This window comes from Arachis ipaensis, chromosome B1 (assembly GCF_059453495.1).
Source record: "Arachis ipaensis isolate K30076 ecotype BB chromosome B1, ASM5945349v1, whole genome shotgun sequence".
NCBI classification, from domain to species: domain Eukaryota; kingdom Viridiplantae; phylum Streptophyta; class Magnoliopsida; order Fabales; family Fabaceae; genus Arachis; species Arachis ipaensis.
In genome coordinates this window covers 11528804-11544773 of record NC_142436.1, presented here as the reverse complement: position 1 = coordinate 11544773, position 15970 = coordinate 11528804, and the positions used below count along the sequence as shown (strand labels likewise).

General features: G+C 31.1%; 2 protein-coding genes across 2 annotated transcripts; one reads left to right on the top strand and one right to left on the bottom strand.

The window, feature by feature from the left end:
- Positions 1–1688: 1688 nt before the first annotated feature.
- On the top strand, positions 1689–10007 carry LOC107624945 (Rab3 GTPase-activating protein catalytic subunit). Its single transcript, XM_088501009.1, has 14 exons — positions 1689–2141; positions 2439–2530; positions 3315–3518; positions 3868–3965; positions 4086–4279; positions 4425–4603; positions 5161–5505; positions 5597–5661; positions 6678–6726; positions 6832–6985; positions 7818–7902; positions 7989–8058; positions 8785–8925; positions 9255–10007. Exons 1-14 carry the CDS (start codon positions 2045–2047, stop codon positions 9558–9560), a joined length of 2079 nt encoding a protein of 692 aa, XP_088357135.1. The 5' UTR covers positions 1689–2044; the 3' UTR covers positions 9561–10007.
- Positions 10008–12857: 2850 nt separating this feature from the next.
- LOC107624958 (uncharacterized) lies at positions 12858–13611 on the bottom strand. Its single transcript, XM_021108024.2, has one exon. The coding sequence runs from the start codon at positions 13581–13583 to the stop codon at positions 13092–13094; it is 492 nt and encodes a 163-aa protein (XP_020963683.1). The 5' UTR covers positions 13584–13611; the 3' UTR covers positions 12858–13091.
- Positions 13612–15970: the final 2359 nt, after the last annotated feature.

Below are 15970 nucleotides of genomic sequence, written 5' to 3'. Positions count from 1 at the left end.
ATAAAGAAATCTACATTTGGATTCATTATAATTGCTGTGTACGTTGATTATTTAAACATCATTGGAACCCCTGAAGAGATTCCAACAACTATAAAAGTTCTAAAAGAAGAGTTTGAGATGAAAGATCTTGAAAATACTAAGTTTTGTCTCGGCCTGCAGATCAAGCATACAAAAAATGGGATCTTTATTCATCAAACAACATACACAGAAAAGATCTTGAAGAGATTTTATTTGGATAAGTCACATTCATTAAGTACCCCAATGATTGTAAGGTCTTTGGATGTGGAAAAAGATTAATTCCGTCATAAAGAAGAAAATGAAGATATCCTTGGTCCTGAAGTACCATATTTCAGTGCCATTGGAGCACTAATGTATCTTGCTAATAATACACGACCTGACATAGCAAGATATAGTTCCTCTCCAACCAGAAGACATTGGAATGGAATCAAACAAATCTTTCGATATCTTCATGGAACGGTTGATATGGGATTGTTTTATCCATATGAATCCAAGTCACAATTAGTTGGCTATGCTGATGCTGGATACTTGTCTGATCCATACAAATGGAGATCTCAAATAGAATACCTATTCACGTATAGTGATACAGCTATATCATGGAGGTCCACAAAACAGACGATAGCAGCAACCTCCTCTAATCATGCTGAAATACTAGCGATACATGAAGCAAGTCGCGGGTATTTTTGGCTTAGGAGTTTGATCCAATATATTCTGTCATCATGTGGACTGATTGATTAGAAGATAGCTCCAACTGTTCTGTTTGAAGATAATACAACATGCATTGCTCAACTTAAGGGTGGATACATCAAAGGTGACAGAGCAAAGCATATTTTTCTCAAATTCTTCTTCACTCATGATCTTCAAAATCAAGGGACAATTGATGTCTAACAGATCCTCTCAAGTGATAATCTGGCATATTTATTTACAAAGTCACTTCCAAAATCCACCTTTGAAAAATTGGTATATCAGATTAGGATGCGCCGATTTTGAGATGTTAAATGATGTCGACAAGAGGGGGAGACTGTACTCTTTTTCCCTTTGTCAGGTTTTTTCCCATTGAGTTTTTTTTACAAGGTATTTAATGACGTAGTCCCCATCACAAAATATATTGTACTATTTTTCCTTCACTAAAATTTTTTTTTCATTGGGTTTTTCTTTAGTAAAGTTTTAACGAGACATAATTCTAAATGAACATCTAAGGAAGAGTGTTGTGATAAGGATCACTACGTAGATGTCCATTCTCAATAGAGAATGAATTTAATAAGAATTAAAACAAAGACATTTTACATGTATAAATAGAAGACATCGTCAAATGCAATAGACACAAGTAATAAAACAATTCTTTCTTTTTTTATGTTACAATTATTCTAAATATTCCTTTCTCACTCTTTATATATAATATTAGTAAATATATTAGTAATCTCTATTATATTAAGATAATAATTATAATAAATATTATTATTATCTAATTATATTTTTTTATTTTATATTACATCTTTATTTATTTATTTTTCAACAAACTACTTGACTACTTGTTTTTTTCCTTACAATAATCACCGCGCTGAAATTCAGACCTCTCTTTCCGCGTGCGGGTGTATGTAAACTGTGAACTCTGAAGTCTGAAGTGCTGAAATAATAATAATAATAATAATAATAATAATAATAATAATAATAATAATAATATATAATTCAAATTAGTTGGTACTACTCCATAGAGGAAGAAGCATCATGAGTATCTACTTGGTCTTCTTCAGCATCACCACCATCCACCACCACCATCACTAACCCCTTCCACCTTCTTCCTCATACCCAGTCTCCATAGACTCATTCCATTTTGCTCATCACTACAAAATCACACACACTCTCTCTCTCTTTCTACCAATCTATCTAACTAAATTCTATGTTTCTTTTTCTTGTTTTCTGTTTCTGTTTCTTCTGTTAACAATTCTCCGAGGATAGAGAGAGAGAGAGAGAGGAGATTTAGGTAGTACTACTAATAATTAATTAATTAAAAATAAATAACAAAATGGAATCTCATTCGTTGGTGTCGAAAGCGAGAACCGCGTTTCACTCTGCGGCTGCAAAAGCGGAGCGTGTTATCCTGGATTTCAAATCCGATCGAGGTACAACTTTTACTTACTTGGAATGCCGTTTTTGCCCCTCTTCTCTTTCCCTTTTTCTTTTATTGTGAATGCTTTTTTTGTTCGTCGTTTTGATTTTTGTTACCCGTTTTCACCTTCGTACATGGCTCATTGCGCGAAAACAGATTTGTCTTATCCTTTTTGTTTTTTTGTTTTCCTTCTTCTTTTCCTTTTGTTGGAAATTCGGTTTTTTGTTTTGGATTTTTGTTTTTTTTGTTTTTTATTTATATTACGTTGATTTTGGGAATGAGCATTGACTCCACTTTCTGATCGGTGAAGATTCTGCTGATAAACAATCGGGGAACGATTTGAGGAGGCAGCAGCAGCAGCAGGAGGGACAAGAATCTGTTCATAACGAGAACGATTCCAAGGTAAAATGGTTCTGAAATGAGCTTAATTATTCATTTATTCTGCAATTTTTTAAGAAAATAAATTTGAAGCTTTGAACTTTGAAGGAGAGTTTAATTGTTATTTTATGAAATTTGGGTAATTCTGTTTGGAGGGAAATACAAAAAGAAGCTGAATTTAGTTTGAGTGCCTGAAATTTTAAATTTTAAATTCTTTCATATTGGGGATGAAAATGTGGTATGAACAGATTAAATTCTGGGTTTATTTTTAAGTTTTTATTTATTATTTTGTTTTTCATTGAAGCTCAATCAAGGGAATGGAAGTTGAGAATGAGGGTTTAGGGTTTGGATTGACTTATTTTAGAGGTAGCTCTTGGTTGTGAACTTGCCCTTAAGTGCGAGAAATGAGTTCATCCAAACACAGATGAAGTAGTTTATTGGTTTGATTTTGATTTTGCCCTGAAATTTTATTCTTTTTTGTTTTGAGCTTTAAATATGTTGAAGCTAATCATTTTGGTAAAACTAATTGTGTCCTGTTTATTTATTCGCTCACCATCTTTAGCTTTTTTGTACACTAAACATGAAAATTTTCCACTTCCCAGTTTTGTCTGATATTAGTTGCAACAGAGATTTTCGTAATCTTTTGATTCACTTGATTTCAATATTCTAACATGGAAAAGTGAAAGTATGAGTTTACTTATTTGCGTGTATGATGTCTAAACAGTATAAATACTTCTTAGGCGACATTTTTCTTGTAATGAGTGGTAGTTTGTAGTTACAAAATTGACTTATGTAATGTAATGGGCAGCTTCGCAGCGAATTGAAGAATATAAAGTGGAGACCTCCACATATAGGAATAAAGCAGGATTGGCAAGATAAAATTAACAACCTTCGAAAGGCGAGGAAAGAAGTCGAAGATACAGACAAAGTTGGAGATACAAACATGGCTTGTGTTCCATTTTATGATGAAAATCTGTACCTCCTAAATATGAAACAATATCAGGAAGCCAAGGTAAGAAGATCTGGACATTTTCATTCAGGGTTTTGATCTTCTGGTACTTTCAGAAATGCCTGAAATTTCAAATTTCTAAACCTGGCAGTTTCCCTAGCATATTAGGAAAATTTGATAACTTATGCTGCCTATGAACAGTAGTGCCTGTTAAACTGTGTCGCTGTCCATGACTCATTAGATCAGAATAATATTCCGATTTTTTTGGCATATATGGTATGCTTGTGATGCGTTAATGATTCATGCTTGTTGAGAATGAACAAAATATAGATTTTTTTTTTTGCATTTAATTTCTGATTTGATTATGTAAATGGGTTAGTTTAGTGATGCATGATTGAAACCTTTAATTTAGGCTTCTGAAGCAATTCCAACAGTTGAAGGCTTAACTGTTACAGCAAAGGAACCCATTCCTCCATCATCTGTCCTGAAGCAATTGGCTATAGCAGTTGAGTAAGTTATCCTCGCTTTTTTCTTGCCAATTCATGAATTGATAATTTTAAACTCTTTCAAAGTGGATAACAAGATGTTGTTATCTATTAGCCTTTTAAATTTTTTTGGCCTTTTGACTAGGGCCGGAAGGAAAACGAACTCGATGAAAGATTTTCTAGCTTCATCAACAAGTTCTTCACCTGCCAGAGAGAAGGCAGGCATAAGTTTCTCTGCTGTTAAGGCTTTAGTGATGCGCGAAAAGGAAGACAAACTTACCTCTGAGTTTAGCAGCGATGAGAAAGTTGTGCATTTGATTAAGTCTCTGTTTGATCCAGGTATATAAATTTTAGGTGGCTTGCTGATAATAAAACTGCATCAACCTTTTTGTGTCTGTAAAATTTTTTAAGTACTTCACTGCTTCAATCTTGATTATCTTCCACTTGAATCACTTCGATTGTAATATCTGTAAGATATATGCAGAGGGAGGGTTCCTTAGCAGGAAAATCAACATCAATCCCGAGGAAACTGCTATAACATCTTTACTAAGAGATATTCATGGTGCTCCTCCTGAAAGCCTAGTTGTTAAGTTGGCGGAAGTTATTGGAAACTTTAAGACCCTCCGAAAAATGGCTCTTTTTTGGTGCAGAGTTGTTGCCGAAGTATGTTTAACTCAATTATTTGCAGTTCTAATGGTCATGTAATCATTTATAACTTACCCAAAAGTATGTTTAACTCAATTATTTCTAGTTTGATGGTGTTTTACAACAATGATGGAATGAATTATAATCAGTTTTTCGTTTTCTTCTAAGATGATATTATTCTGAACAGGTAACTGAATATATAATTGATGTAATGCCATGTTGAGAAAGAAGCTATAGTGTTTAGATCTTTCTTTCTATTTTTTTTCCCTTTCCACTTTTAAAAACTATTTTCAAATGTTTGTTTGTTTGTTTTGTTCCCTGTTTGGGTGGGATCCGTGGTATGTTCTTTTCCTTGTTTACTGCAAATTGCATGCATGCTATATATTGGAAACTATGATATTTTTTTAAACCTCTTAAATTTTACTGTACTTGTCCATAGAAAAGAAAGAAAGAAATCCTGTACAAACTCCTGTTTTAACATTTTAACTTGAACTGAATTGGTATACATAAATGCTACTCTTCTATTTTCTTTATTACCAGCTGATAAAGAAGTTTATTATTCTTTCATTATGCAGCTGAAGAAACATTGGTCTGAAGAAAAATATTTACCCGGAGTTCCTCTAGATGACATTCCAGATTTAAACTCATGTCTTCTATATCAGCAATTTCAAGTAATCAATTGTTGCATCTCTCGGAAAATGCGCTATATTATTGCCACCGAATCCCTGGAGTCTATGATGAAAGAGGCCAATTCAAATATTGGAAGATCTGACAAATATACTGACAGAGCTCCTGCGAAGCCTTTATTATATGCTAAATTAAGTACTGGGGAGCTTGTTCTTCGACTTGGTGCTCATTGCCCATCTGGAGATCTGACAATGCTAGAAACTGGCGAGCCTGTGTACTCTCCTATCACCCAGGTTTGATATATCTTCTTTTTTTTCTCGCCCCACTTGTAAATTGCTGTTTAGACATGCTCCAGTGCTTGATGTTTCTGTCCATTTCTTGCAGGAAGGACCCTTGCTTACAGAAGATCTGATCAAAGAAACTGAGGAGTTTGTGCTGCGGACAGGGAGGTCTGTACAGTAACTGCATACAGTTATTTTAAATGAAAATGATTTATCTTCCTAAGCATCCCTATAATTACTGAATGAAGAAAGAATTGGTTGCCTTCTTAAGATACTAAGATTGATTGCATTTACTTTTTACTTCATCTAGTATTAAGAGGATATTTAGGGTATTGTTTAGGATTTTTTATAATCACTTTTAAATTCTCAATCTATTTTGCCATTTTCCTCACTTAGATGTGTTTCTTGTAAGCATATTTTTGTCACCAAGTCAAAGGTTTTTGAAGTTCTAACTAAAATATCAAGTCCATCTTACTTCAGGGGCTTTTTAAATGCTTTTCACTTTTCAGGCATGTTTATTAATGCCTTTGCAATATTTTTATAACGTGTTTACCTATATTTTAATATGTACTCCTTGAAGCAAAGCCTAGAAATTAGTCACTGTCTATTTGATAAAATTTCTATCTGTGTTGGAGGCAGCAGTTGATTGGGATTGACATTGTCTTATCCTCTTCTTCACTTTCCTTTTGTTTCCTAAAAAATTTCTTATTTTGAGCCATATGACTTGTAAGAATAGCTTTTCAGCCTTGTTTTCATCATGTCATGATTCCCCGACAATGTGTAATTAAAATAAGACATGGCTCAACATGAATTGAATCTATGCTTAAGTGTGGATCTTGTAGGTCCTACAGGATCCTTTCTGTTAAATTCCCCTTCTGCTCATTGGCAAAGTTAACTGAGTGGTGGTAAATACATGTTTGAGCGATGGCTTCATGCTTTGGTTTGGAATGTTTTAAAAGTCGATGATATGAATGGAAAATACATTAGGGCATGAATTAGGAAACCATTTTCTTAGCAGTAAGTTCTTACTAGTTTAGAAAGTAGTAGTATAAATATACTGAAAATAGCATTCCATTTGTAGTATCCATATCTTCAATTTGCTGCATATTTGCATCTATGATGTAAGGAACTATAATTAATATCAAGTCGCATTTCTTGATAAATTTCTTACCTTTTATGGTCAGTGTTGGTGCTGGTTGCTCTCAACTTCTCTCTGATATGCAAGCTTTCAAGGTCAGGCTCTCCCTCAAAGATCACTTTTCTTACTAGCATTCATGTTGCTAACTATTTGGAATTAATGCTGTATGTGAGTTAATTGTGTTTGTTATCATGTTTTAGGCTGCAAATCCTGGTTGTATTCTGGAAGATTTTGTAAGATGGCACTCTCCTCCTGATTGGACAGAAAGTGAGGCAAGTGTCGAGGATAGTGATTTTTTTGAGGGCTGCGAGTCGTCTTCTAGAGGACAGCTAAGTCGGCGAATGCAGAAAGAAGGTGAACTGACTGTCCTTCACATCATTGTTATTATGCTTGATTTCTATCTTAACAGACCATCAGCACATGATAAAGCATTTCTCTTAAAGCCACCAAATTAAAAAATAAAATAAAATAAAATTCAGTGCATGTCTTTCATCATTTGTGCCCACACTTTAACTATTGCTTATAAATATTACCAATAAGTTATGTGTTTATTATCTTTGATTGCCGTAGAGGTTGTCTTTTGCTGGGGTGTGTAACAGACATGCATGGAATCCACACTTTATATGATGTAGAAAGTATTTGATTCAATTGTGGTAATAAAATGCCCATTTGTGTTGCTATACCTTGGTGAAAGACAACATAGAAAAATATATCATGTCTCTTTTAGAAGGAATGCTATAAAATGAACCATATTATTATAACTTCTTGCAAGATGGAACTGAGGATTTCCAAACACAACTGAAATGTGCTCGGGTATTGAGTTTATACATACTCCGATCCCTGCCTCAGTGGACAACAGTTTCCTGGTTCACAATTCCCGCTTTTTATCAAACAACTCTAGGGCTATTCATTCTTTCTTATTTTATCTGGTTTGCTTTGTTTGTAATCAAAGTTTCGATATTCCCAACACCATGTCTAATGTTTAGAAGATTTTCAATAGTATTTGCCCGAAAAATTTTTAAATTGCTTTATTGTTTATTATTTCCATGTTTTTGTTGTTTACTATTTTTCACCATTACTTAAAAGATTTACATGGGTTGTGACAATTTTGGTCAAGAATGTTGATGCACTATTTTCCGATCATATTTTCTTGTTTCTTCTGAATTTCATTGAATATTGATGGCAGGAAATTTGTGGCGTGAATTGTGGGAAACATCTAAGCCAGTACCAGCCATTAAACAGGCACCTCTCTTTGATGAGGATTTGGCAGTGTAAGTCTGAAGGAATACTTTCCTGTGAACTTAAATTTTCTCCTTATAGCCATCTCACTTGAATGGTATTTTACATCCATTTTTAGGGAGGGCATACTCGATATATATGAGGATATCCCGCCTTTTGAGCTCTTTGGACAACTGTTTGTTTCATTAGTAAGTTCTCTCTCTCTTTTCATTTCAGATAAGTTCCTTTTGTTTTGTAAAAGTTGTAACAAAATTATTATCTTTCATCATTCCTATAATCAATCTTTTCATAGAACTACAGGTGTGCTCAGTCTCATATTTGGACATAACTTGCTATTATGTGTTTTGAAATTTATTCAGACCTGTGATTGTTTTATTTTTATTTATTTTGTTTATACCCATACCTATAATTAGTATCAGTTACTTGGGAAAATATTTGAAAGTTAATGGTAACAAAGGAAATATTTTCTTTAATCTTTTCCCACATGGAGGTATCCTTGCTATTGCGAAGAGTTATATTTTCTTTAATCAAGGAAAAGTGAATCAGACATTCAATATAATATTTTTGCTGATTAAAATTCAATGAAAAAATGTTTCTTACCAAACGGAATTGGATAATTTTGGTCATTCAAGTTCTGAAATTAAGAGTAAATTTTAAAAAGTATATTATCATTCTTCTTAACTTGTATTATTTCAAATTTTATAATATAGGATAATTATTATATAAGTGAAAAGATTAATTGTGAAAATATCTTTAGGTATGGTTTGGCCATTATGTATAATTGCCTTGGGAAAAGTTTATCCCGCAATTATTCAGTTAGTTGCAATAATAGCTGGTAGTTAAATATTCTGTAGATCAACCTTTGTACCATTTTCATGCCTTTCTAATTATAGCCTTTGTTTTTAATTATACAGTTTGGTTTAGGGCTTGCAATAGCAGAAACTATGCTGACTGATAACAGTGACTTTTCAAAGATGTTCAATGACTGCAAGGATTATGCGGTTAGCACTTGTCAAAGCAACAGATGGAGTGAGAAAGTTGATGAACTTGTTCAGGTGGGTACTAAGCGCGTAAAGTGACTAATTTGCAATGTTCGATCGCATCTAAAATTTTCTTGAGTTATCTCTTCTATAATTCTATTAAATATTCTTGCCTTTATGAAATGTGCAAAATGTAATCAGCAGAGTGAACCCCAAAACTTCTTTTAAAAGGGTAGTCATGAGCTGAAAATGATCACTTTAGAATTTGTTTAGCTTAGGTTTTAGGTCTAAGGTTTATTGCATGATATAAGTGTATAGTTTACATCTGTGTGAATATGGCAATGAAAAATCTTTTCTCTATGATATCGGGTACTGATGATTTTAATGATTACATCTTTATGTAGGTGTATGAAACAGTGGAGATGATGTTAGTGAATCCAGAGGAAGCACTAAAGATGACAAAACAGACAGAGGATTCAGTTCTGAGCACTGGTGAACTTAAGAACCGGTTTAAGAAGCTTAGCCATGTCTTTGGTGGGAAAGATAAACCAAAAGATCAGGTAAACACTGAGGAAAAGCCAATTCGACAAGCTTTTTCGAATTTCTTCGACAGCAAGTCATCTTTATTTTCAAAGAAGCCCCCAAAACCAGCAAGCCTATCACCTTCCCAGAAATCTTCCTCTCTAGAAAGTGATTGGACATTGGTTTAGTCAAAGTTCAGTTCACCAGGTTTAGGATCAGCAAATCACTTCCTTTTAGTTTTTTCTTCCCCTCTCTCCTAGTCAGTTAACTGTAAATTCTTCTTTGTTCTCTTGCATATATTTAGTGAATAGAAAATTTTAAGGTATCTTTGGTTTGCATTTTCATTTTTTGTTTTTATTTTTAGTATTTTTTATTTTTTGAATTTTGTGAAAGGAAAATACAAAATAGTGAAAATAAAACTCTATTTTCTGTTTTCATCTTCTGTTTTATTATTTTCTTTACAAATTCTGAAAACAGAAAATACTAAAAATAAAATTAGAAAATAAAAATGCAAACCTATGTACCTTTAATGTCTTCTGGCATACCCAAATTGGGTTTGTTTATATTTGTGCAGTGGTAATGGGTTGTATAAGGATATGATTGGTCCAAAAAGGAAAAAGAAAGAGATTAGTGTACATGATTCTTCTTTCTCCCATAATCGTCATTACTTGAATTTCCGTAATGTTATTATAGAATGACAAGATTTTCCTTTTGGTAAAATTTTTCAAGATTCTCTTCCCTCCTTTGTTTTGGACTACTAACCAAATACTATATAGTGTGATTTTCTTGGATGGATCTAATATAAAGGGTTTCGATGATCTATATTTTAACTATGTTTGGATGTACACACTTAAAATTATATTTTTGTAAAATTAAATCTTGACCTTTCCAAAATATTATGTAAACTCTTTCTCTTTTGGGAAAATTGAACATTTAAACTGCTGGAAATCATATTCTCTTAGTCATTGTTGTGAAATATTTTATCTTTTTTTTCTTAAATCTCTCTAAAGCACCTATAAGTCTGTAACATATCTCATCTGTGCACCAAAAAATAAAAAAAATAAAAATATCATCTTTTGGACCTCTGTCCTGAGCTTCAGTTCCTCTCTAAGAACTGAATGTCGTCTCCATCGTCACAACCGCCAACCTCCATCAAAGATCATAACCATCTAGAGTCAAAGAACAGAGAGCTCTTGGAGGACTTCACCACCGCTGGAGACCAGTCACCGCCATAGCAACACGCTCCACTATCACAAGCCATCGCCATCAGTCTTCGTCTTTTGCTTGATTTGTGGAAGATTAAATAAGAACTTCCTTCTATGATTAATTAAATCCATCAAATTCATAGATCAAACTATTACAAAATAGTATGAATAAAATGCACAAAGAATATGTTTCTATTTGAGAATGATAAGAAATTAGGTTAGGATACTTAAATATTGTTAGAAATTAATTAGTAATTAATTTAAATTCAAGGATCTTTATTAATTTCTCTTTGGATTGCTCTATAATTTTTCTGTTCGATTTTTTATATATTTAAAAATAATATTCTAAAAGAAACTTCTCGGGTAATGACAGGAGAAACAAAAAACAGCCAGAATTTACCTTATTTAGTATTCATTAATTGTCGCAACAATTAATAAATGTTAAATAAGGCAAGTTACGACTGTTTTTGGCTGATTTTTTTTTGTTACCAAACATTTCCGTTATTTCTCAAATTAAACTACTCAATCACAGTATATTATGTCAGCCAAAAATATACGTATAGTAGGAAAGACTCATATACGAAATTCACATGAGGTGCGTGAATATTTGAAATCAAGAGACTTTATAAAATTGACATTTTTTTTTTGACAAAATTGAATGATAACATTATTTTTTCCTATGCTATTTGATTATTATATATCGTACTTAATATATACGTTCATTCGATATTAGGAAAAGAAAAAAGAAATATCGCTTAACACCAGAACATCGTTCTAACTAACAATCATACGATATTATATGAGCAAAGAAATTTGAACCCGTCTTTTGATGCCAAAATATCTATAATAATATTTTTAATCCATTTTGCATAGAGATTTTGGTTTGTAGATTTCACAGTACAAAATATGGTTAAAATTCTAGTGTTTATACTTTTCCGACACTAAAATCATAGGTTTATATATCGTAACTATTTTAGTTCAAAACACATCTACGTAAATTTATTATAAAAAAATTCTAGCTAAAAGCCTAATATCTTTTATCAAAAAATTTATCAATATATATATACAATAGAGTCTATGGTAATTATTATTATGGTGGCAACGTTGATTATAGAATTTTGACCACATTTAAAAATGTCAACAATATTTAGGAGACAATAAAAGATTAGCCTAAATCGTTCGAAATTATCTTATTTAATATTTATTAATTATCGTAAAATTATTATACAATTTTAGATATAATAAATATATAATTATAAATATTATATATATGAAATTATAGATATAATATTATGTAAAATAACTTTAAATATTATTTTTCTAACATTACAGTATATTTGTAGTAGTTATGTTATTTAGACGACTTAGGTATAAATAATTCATAATTAATAAATAGAGAGCATGCAATTTTTTATATGAGATTCATATATTTATAATTTTATTTTACTATTAGTCCTTTTTTCAATTTGTCATTGTAAAATATTTTATAAAAATTTACACAGCATTTCAAATAGAATTACAAATTGTTTACTTAACTAATTAAGTAACAAATTAAACTAAGATAACACATGTAATTTTGGAGAATTAAGAGAGAACACAATCATAGTACGTTGTTTTCCTCTAACTTCACTCACCTAGTCACCTCAGATTTCAAATTAAGAAATCCAATAACCTAAAGTTTACTTCTAACAGCTTCAAGTTAAACTAATAAAGATATGGAATTCACATTACATATTTGATTTCCTCTCTTACTTTATAATTTTGTTTGTTTAACTTGTTAATACATGAGAGATGAGACACACACGAGACAAAAAAAAAAAAAATCTTATATCTATATTTATTATTACGAGGAAAAAAAAAAGAAAAACCATTATTTACATAATAATAAGAAAAATACAGTAGTGTTAGAAGGCTAACGGATTTAATTATTTTTTACCATTAATTAGTAGGCATTAATATTTTTGTACACAAATTAAAAAAAGAAAGTTCCAAATACAACAGAGTATTGAAAGTCTATTGCGACCAAATATTGGCTAGAATTTATTAATATTGGCTACCCCGAGAGGTTCCCATGATAATATTGAATTATTAACAGCGACAATATTTAGTAACAAAAAAAATTTAACTAAAATCAGTTAAAATTTATTTTATTTAGTATTTATTAATTACTGTAGTAATTAATAAATATTAAATAAAATAAATTTTGACCGTATTTTTTTTTATCTTTCTAACATTAATACGAACATATTAACAAATATTTTATTGTGAAGAAGGGACTCATTTGTTGCAAGAATATTTTATTTCACTTTGACAAATACTTTGGACTTACAAAGAAAACACATTTGGAAAAAGAATGCTTGAAAGCTAACAAAGTTGTGAACATGTATGATGATGCATGGGTACGATGATGTTACATGTTATTGACTCAAAGCTTATAAAAATAATGTATGGTTTACATAATTGAATGTTTCATCTTTCAATCTTTGAATGGAAACATGCATGGCCTCAAAGTTTTCATGGAAATCCACCACCAGCACCAGCTCCACCACCAAACCCTCCACCAGCTCCGGCTCCGCCACCGAGGCCACCTCCGCCACCTCCTCCAAATCCTCCACCACCACCAGCTCCAGCTCCACCACCAACTCCACCACCTGCACCGAACCCGGCTCCTCCTCCGAACCCTGAACCGCCTCCAATGCCTCCTCCACCACCACCACCGAACCCTCCACCACCGCCGCCACCAAGGCCTCCTCCAGCTCCACCACCAGCACCTGCACCCCCTCCAAAGCCGCCTCCTGCGCCGCCGCCTAAGCCTCCTCCTCCACCGCCTCCAAAACCACCTCCACCTCCTCCTCCAAGACCACCACCAAACCCTGGACGATGGAAGACGAAGTTCTTCTCATCACCAAACGAATTCTTGTCATTTCCAAGCTTCCTTGTTGCACCAATGGTGCAAACAAGGGCACCAAGAAGCACAAGAAGAAGAACCCTAGAAGTAGAGGCCATTAGTAAAAACAAGAAACTTATTATCCAAGAAGAAAATTGGTGAGCATTGTGAGAAGACATAATAGGGTTTATATAGGAACTCAATTGGCAATGAACTTAGTTGACTTAGTGGAAAAACATTGAATAATAATAATTGAGATTTGAGACATAACCAACATAAATTAGTTAATATGTTATTTATTTTGATTTCTTAATTAAAAGTCTCATATTTGAATTTTGTAAATAAAAACTAGATTAAATATTTAAATTAGCCTACAAAAATTTTAAATAGAACACTTTGATTCCTAACAAATTTTTATTCATAAATTCTGAAAAATAATTCTCATCAGATAAATAGACCTTGCCAATAAAATTTTTAATATCCACATTAGACAAATAAATTTATTTAAAAAAATTATTTTAAAATAATTAAATTCTAAAAAATATCATTATAAAAAAATTAGTCTTTTTCAAAATGATAAAGGAACCTATTTATTTAATAGAAGTAATTTTTAAAAATTTATAAAGAATAAAAATTGATTGAAAACTAAAATATTCAATTTAAAAGAAAAATGCTACTTGTCTTTTAAATTTTTAGCTTTTAGCCAGCTATTTTATTTAAGAGTAATGTTATATGTACACCAAAATCAGCTACTAAAGTCAGCTATCAGTATAAAATACATGTTAAAATATAAATATATATTGAAAATAAATTAAATTACACATATATTTATATACAAATATATTGGTAGCTGATTTTGGTGTACAAATAACAATTTTATTTATTTAAATATCCACTTTTATAAGAAGTTACTTATTTTTTTTATGAGAAGTTACTTATTTTTTAGTTCTTCTCTCTTCTAAAGGCTGAATAATAGACAATTTTTAAAAAATACCTAATTGCACTAATTTAAAATTCCTAAGATACTAATTTGAGTGTATAACCTAAAAGAAAAGTTTAGGGGACAACAACTTTTTTAAATTCTAACTAGCATCTAACCAACAAAAAAAAAGTTATTGAATGAAATCTCACACCAATCACACACCATTAAAATTATCATTGATAACTATTTGATGGCTACAAATCACAAAAATTGCTGGCTTCTTAGTACTTCTCTAATCTAAAAATATTTGTATCAAAAGATTTCTGTAACTTTTGTAAAATATTAGTTAGTCAAACTGAATTAGTCGAATTTTGAATAAGATTGGAATGTGAATGATGAGCATGCTTTAAATTGGATGATCTTCTTAACAAATAACGACGAAACGCGTTGGCATGAATAAATGCCTTCAACGACTTTCTTTTGATGAAGAGAGACACTCCCAACGGTTCATTGTCTGAAGGCCCCACAAAACATAACTACTTTTCTGAGTGTATTATACAAAAGAAGGAGAATTCACGTTCTTTATAGTTGCCTTTTGATCTGTTTCTGCATGGGATTTGTGTCCCACCGGCGACTTCACCTTTAGAATTTCGATTCCTCTTTTCAGAATGGTTTTCTTCACAATCAACATCTTCATGTTCTATAATTTCAGAGAGAGGATCAATATAATATTAGACTCCCACTAGGTACTAATAGCGTATAATTAATAAAGGGTGAAAAACATAAGTTTTAGTGCTTGTTTAAACGTTATTAAAAAAAAAATTTATATTTTTAGTGTATTTAAAAAAATTTTAATAATAAAAGTAAACGTATTAAAAAAATAAAAAAATTTTTGAGAAATTATAATTTATATTTTTTTTAAAAGATTTTTTTTAAAAATATTTTTTATATAATAAATAAATAAAAAAATATTTTTATCTTATTTTACTCAAATATAATTGATAGATAAAAATATCTTTTTACATGAGATATCTAAACATAAAATCACTTTTACTTTTTGTAAAGGATCTTCTAAAAAAATATTTTTTTCAAAAAAAATATCTAAACAAGACCTTCATATATATATTTTTTTAAAATAAAAATGCTACTTATATACAAAAAAGAATAAGTCAAAATCAATTGTCATATATTTATATATAAGAATCCCACTAGGGAGCCAAATACTATCGAGAATAACCATCCGTACAACCACTCATCCCAAAAATTTAAACTGATAGAAAAATGTAACATTAATGGTTATATCTCTAATACTGAATCGGACATCCCTAAACCTCCAGTGTACACATTGTACAAATATTCCATTAGCTCCCTATACTTCCTCTATATATAAATATATATTTTGTTTAATTAATTTTTAGTATGTATTTTTTATTTTAATTTATTTTTTATATGAATAATTTATTTGATATTAATTTTTTATATACATATAATATGATTGATTTTTTTATTAATTTATGTGTACATATTTTATATAATATAAATATAATATATATATATATGATTACAATAGCTATACAATTTTGG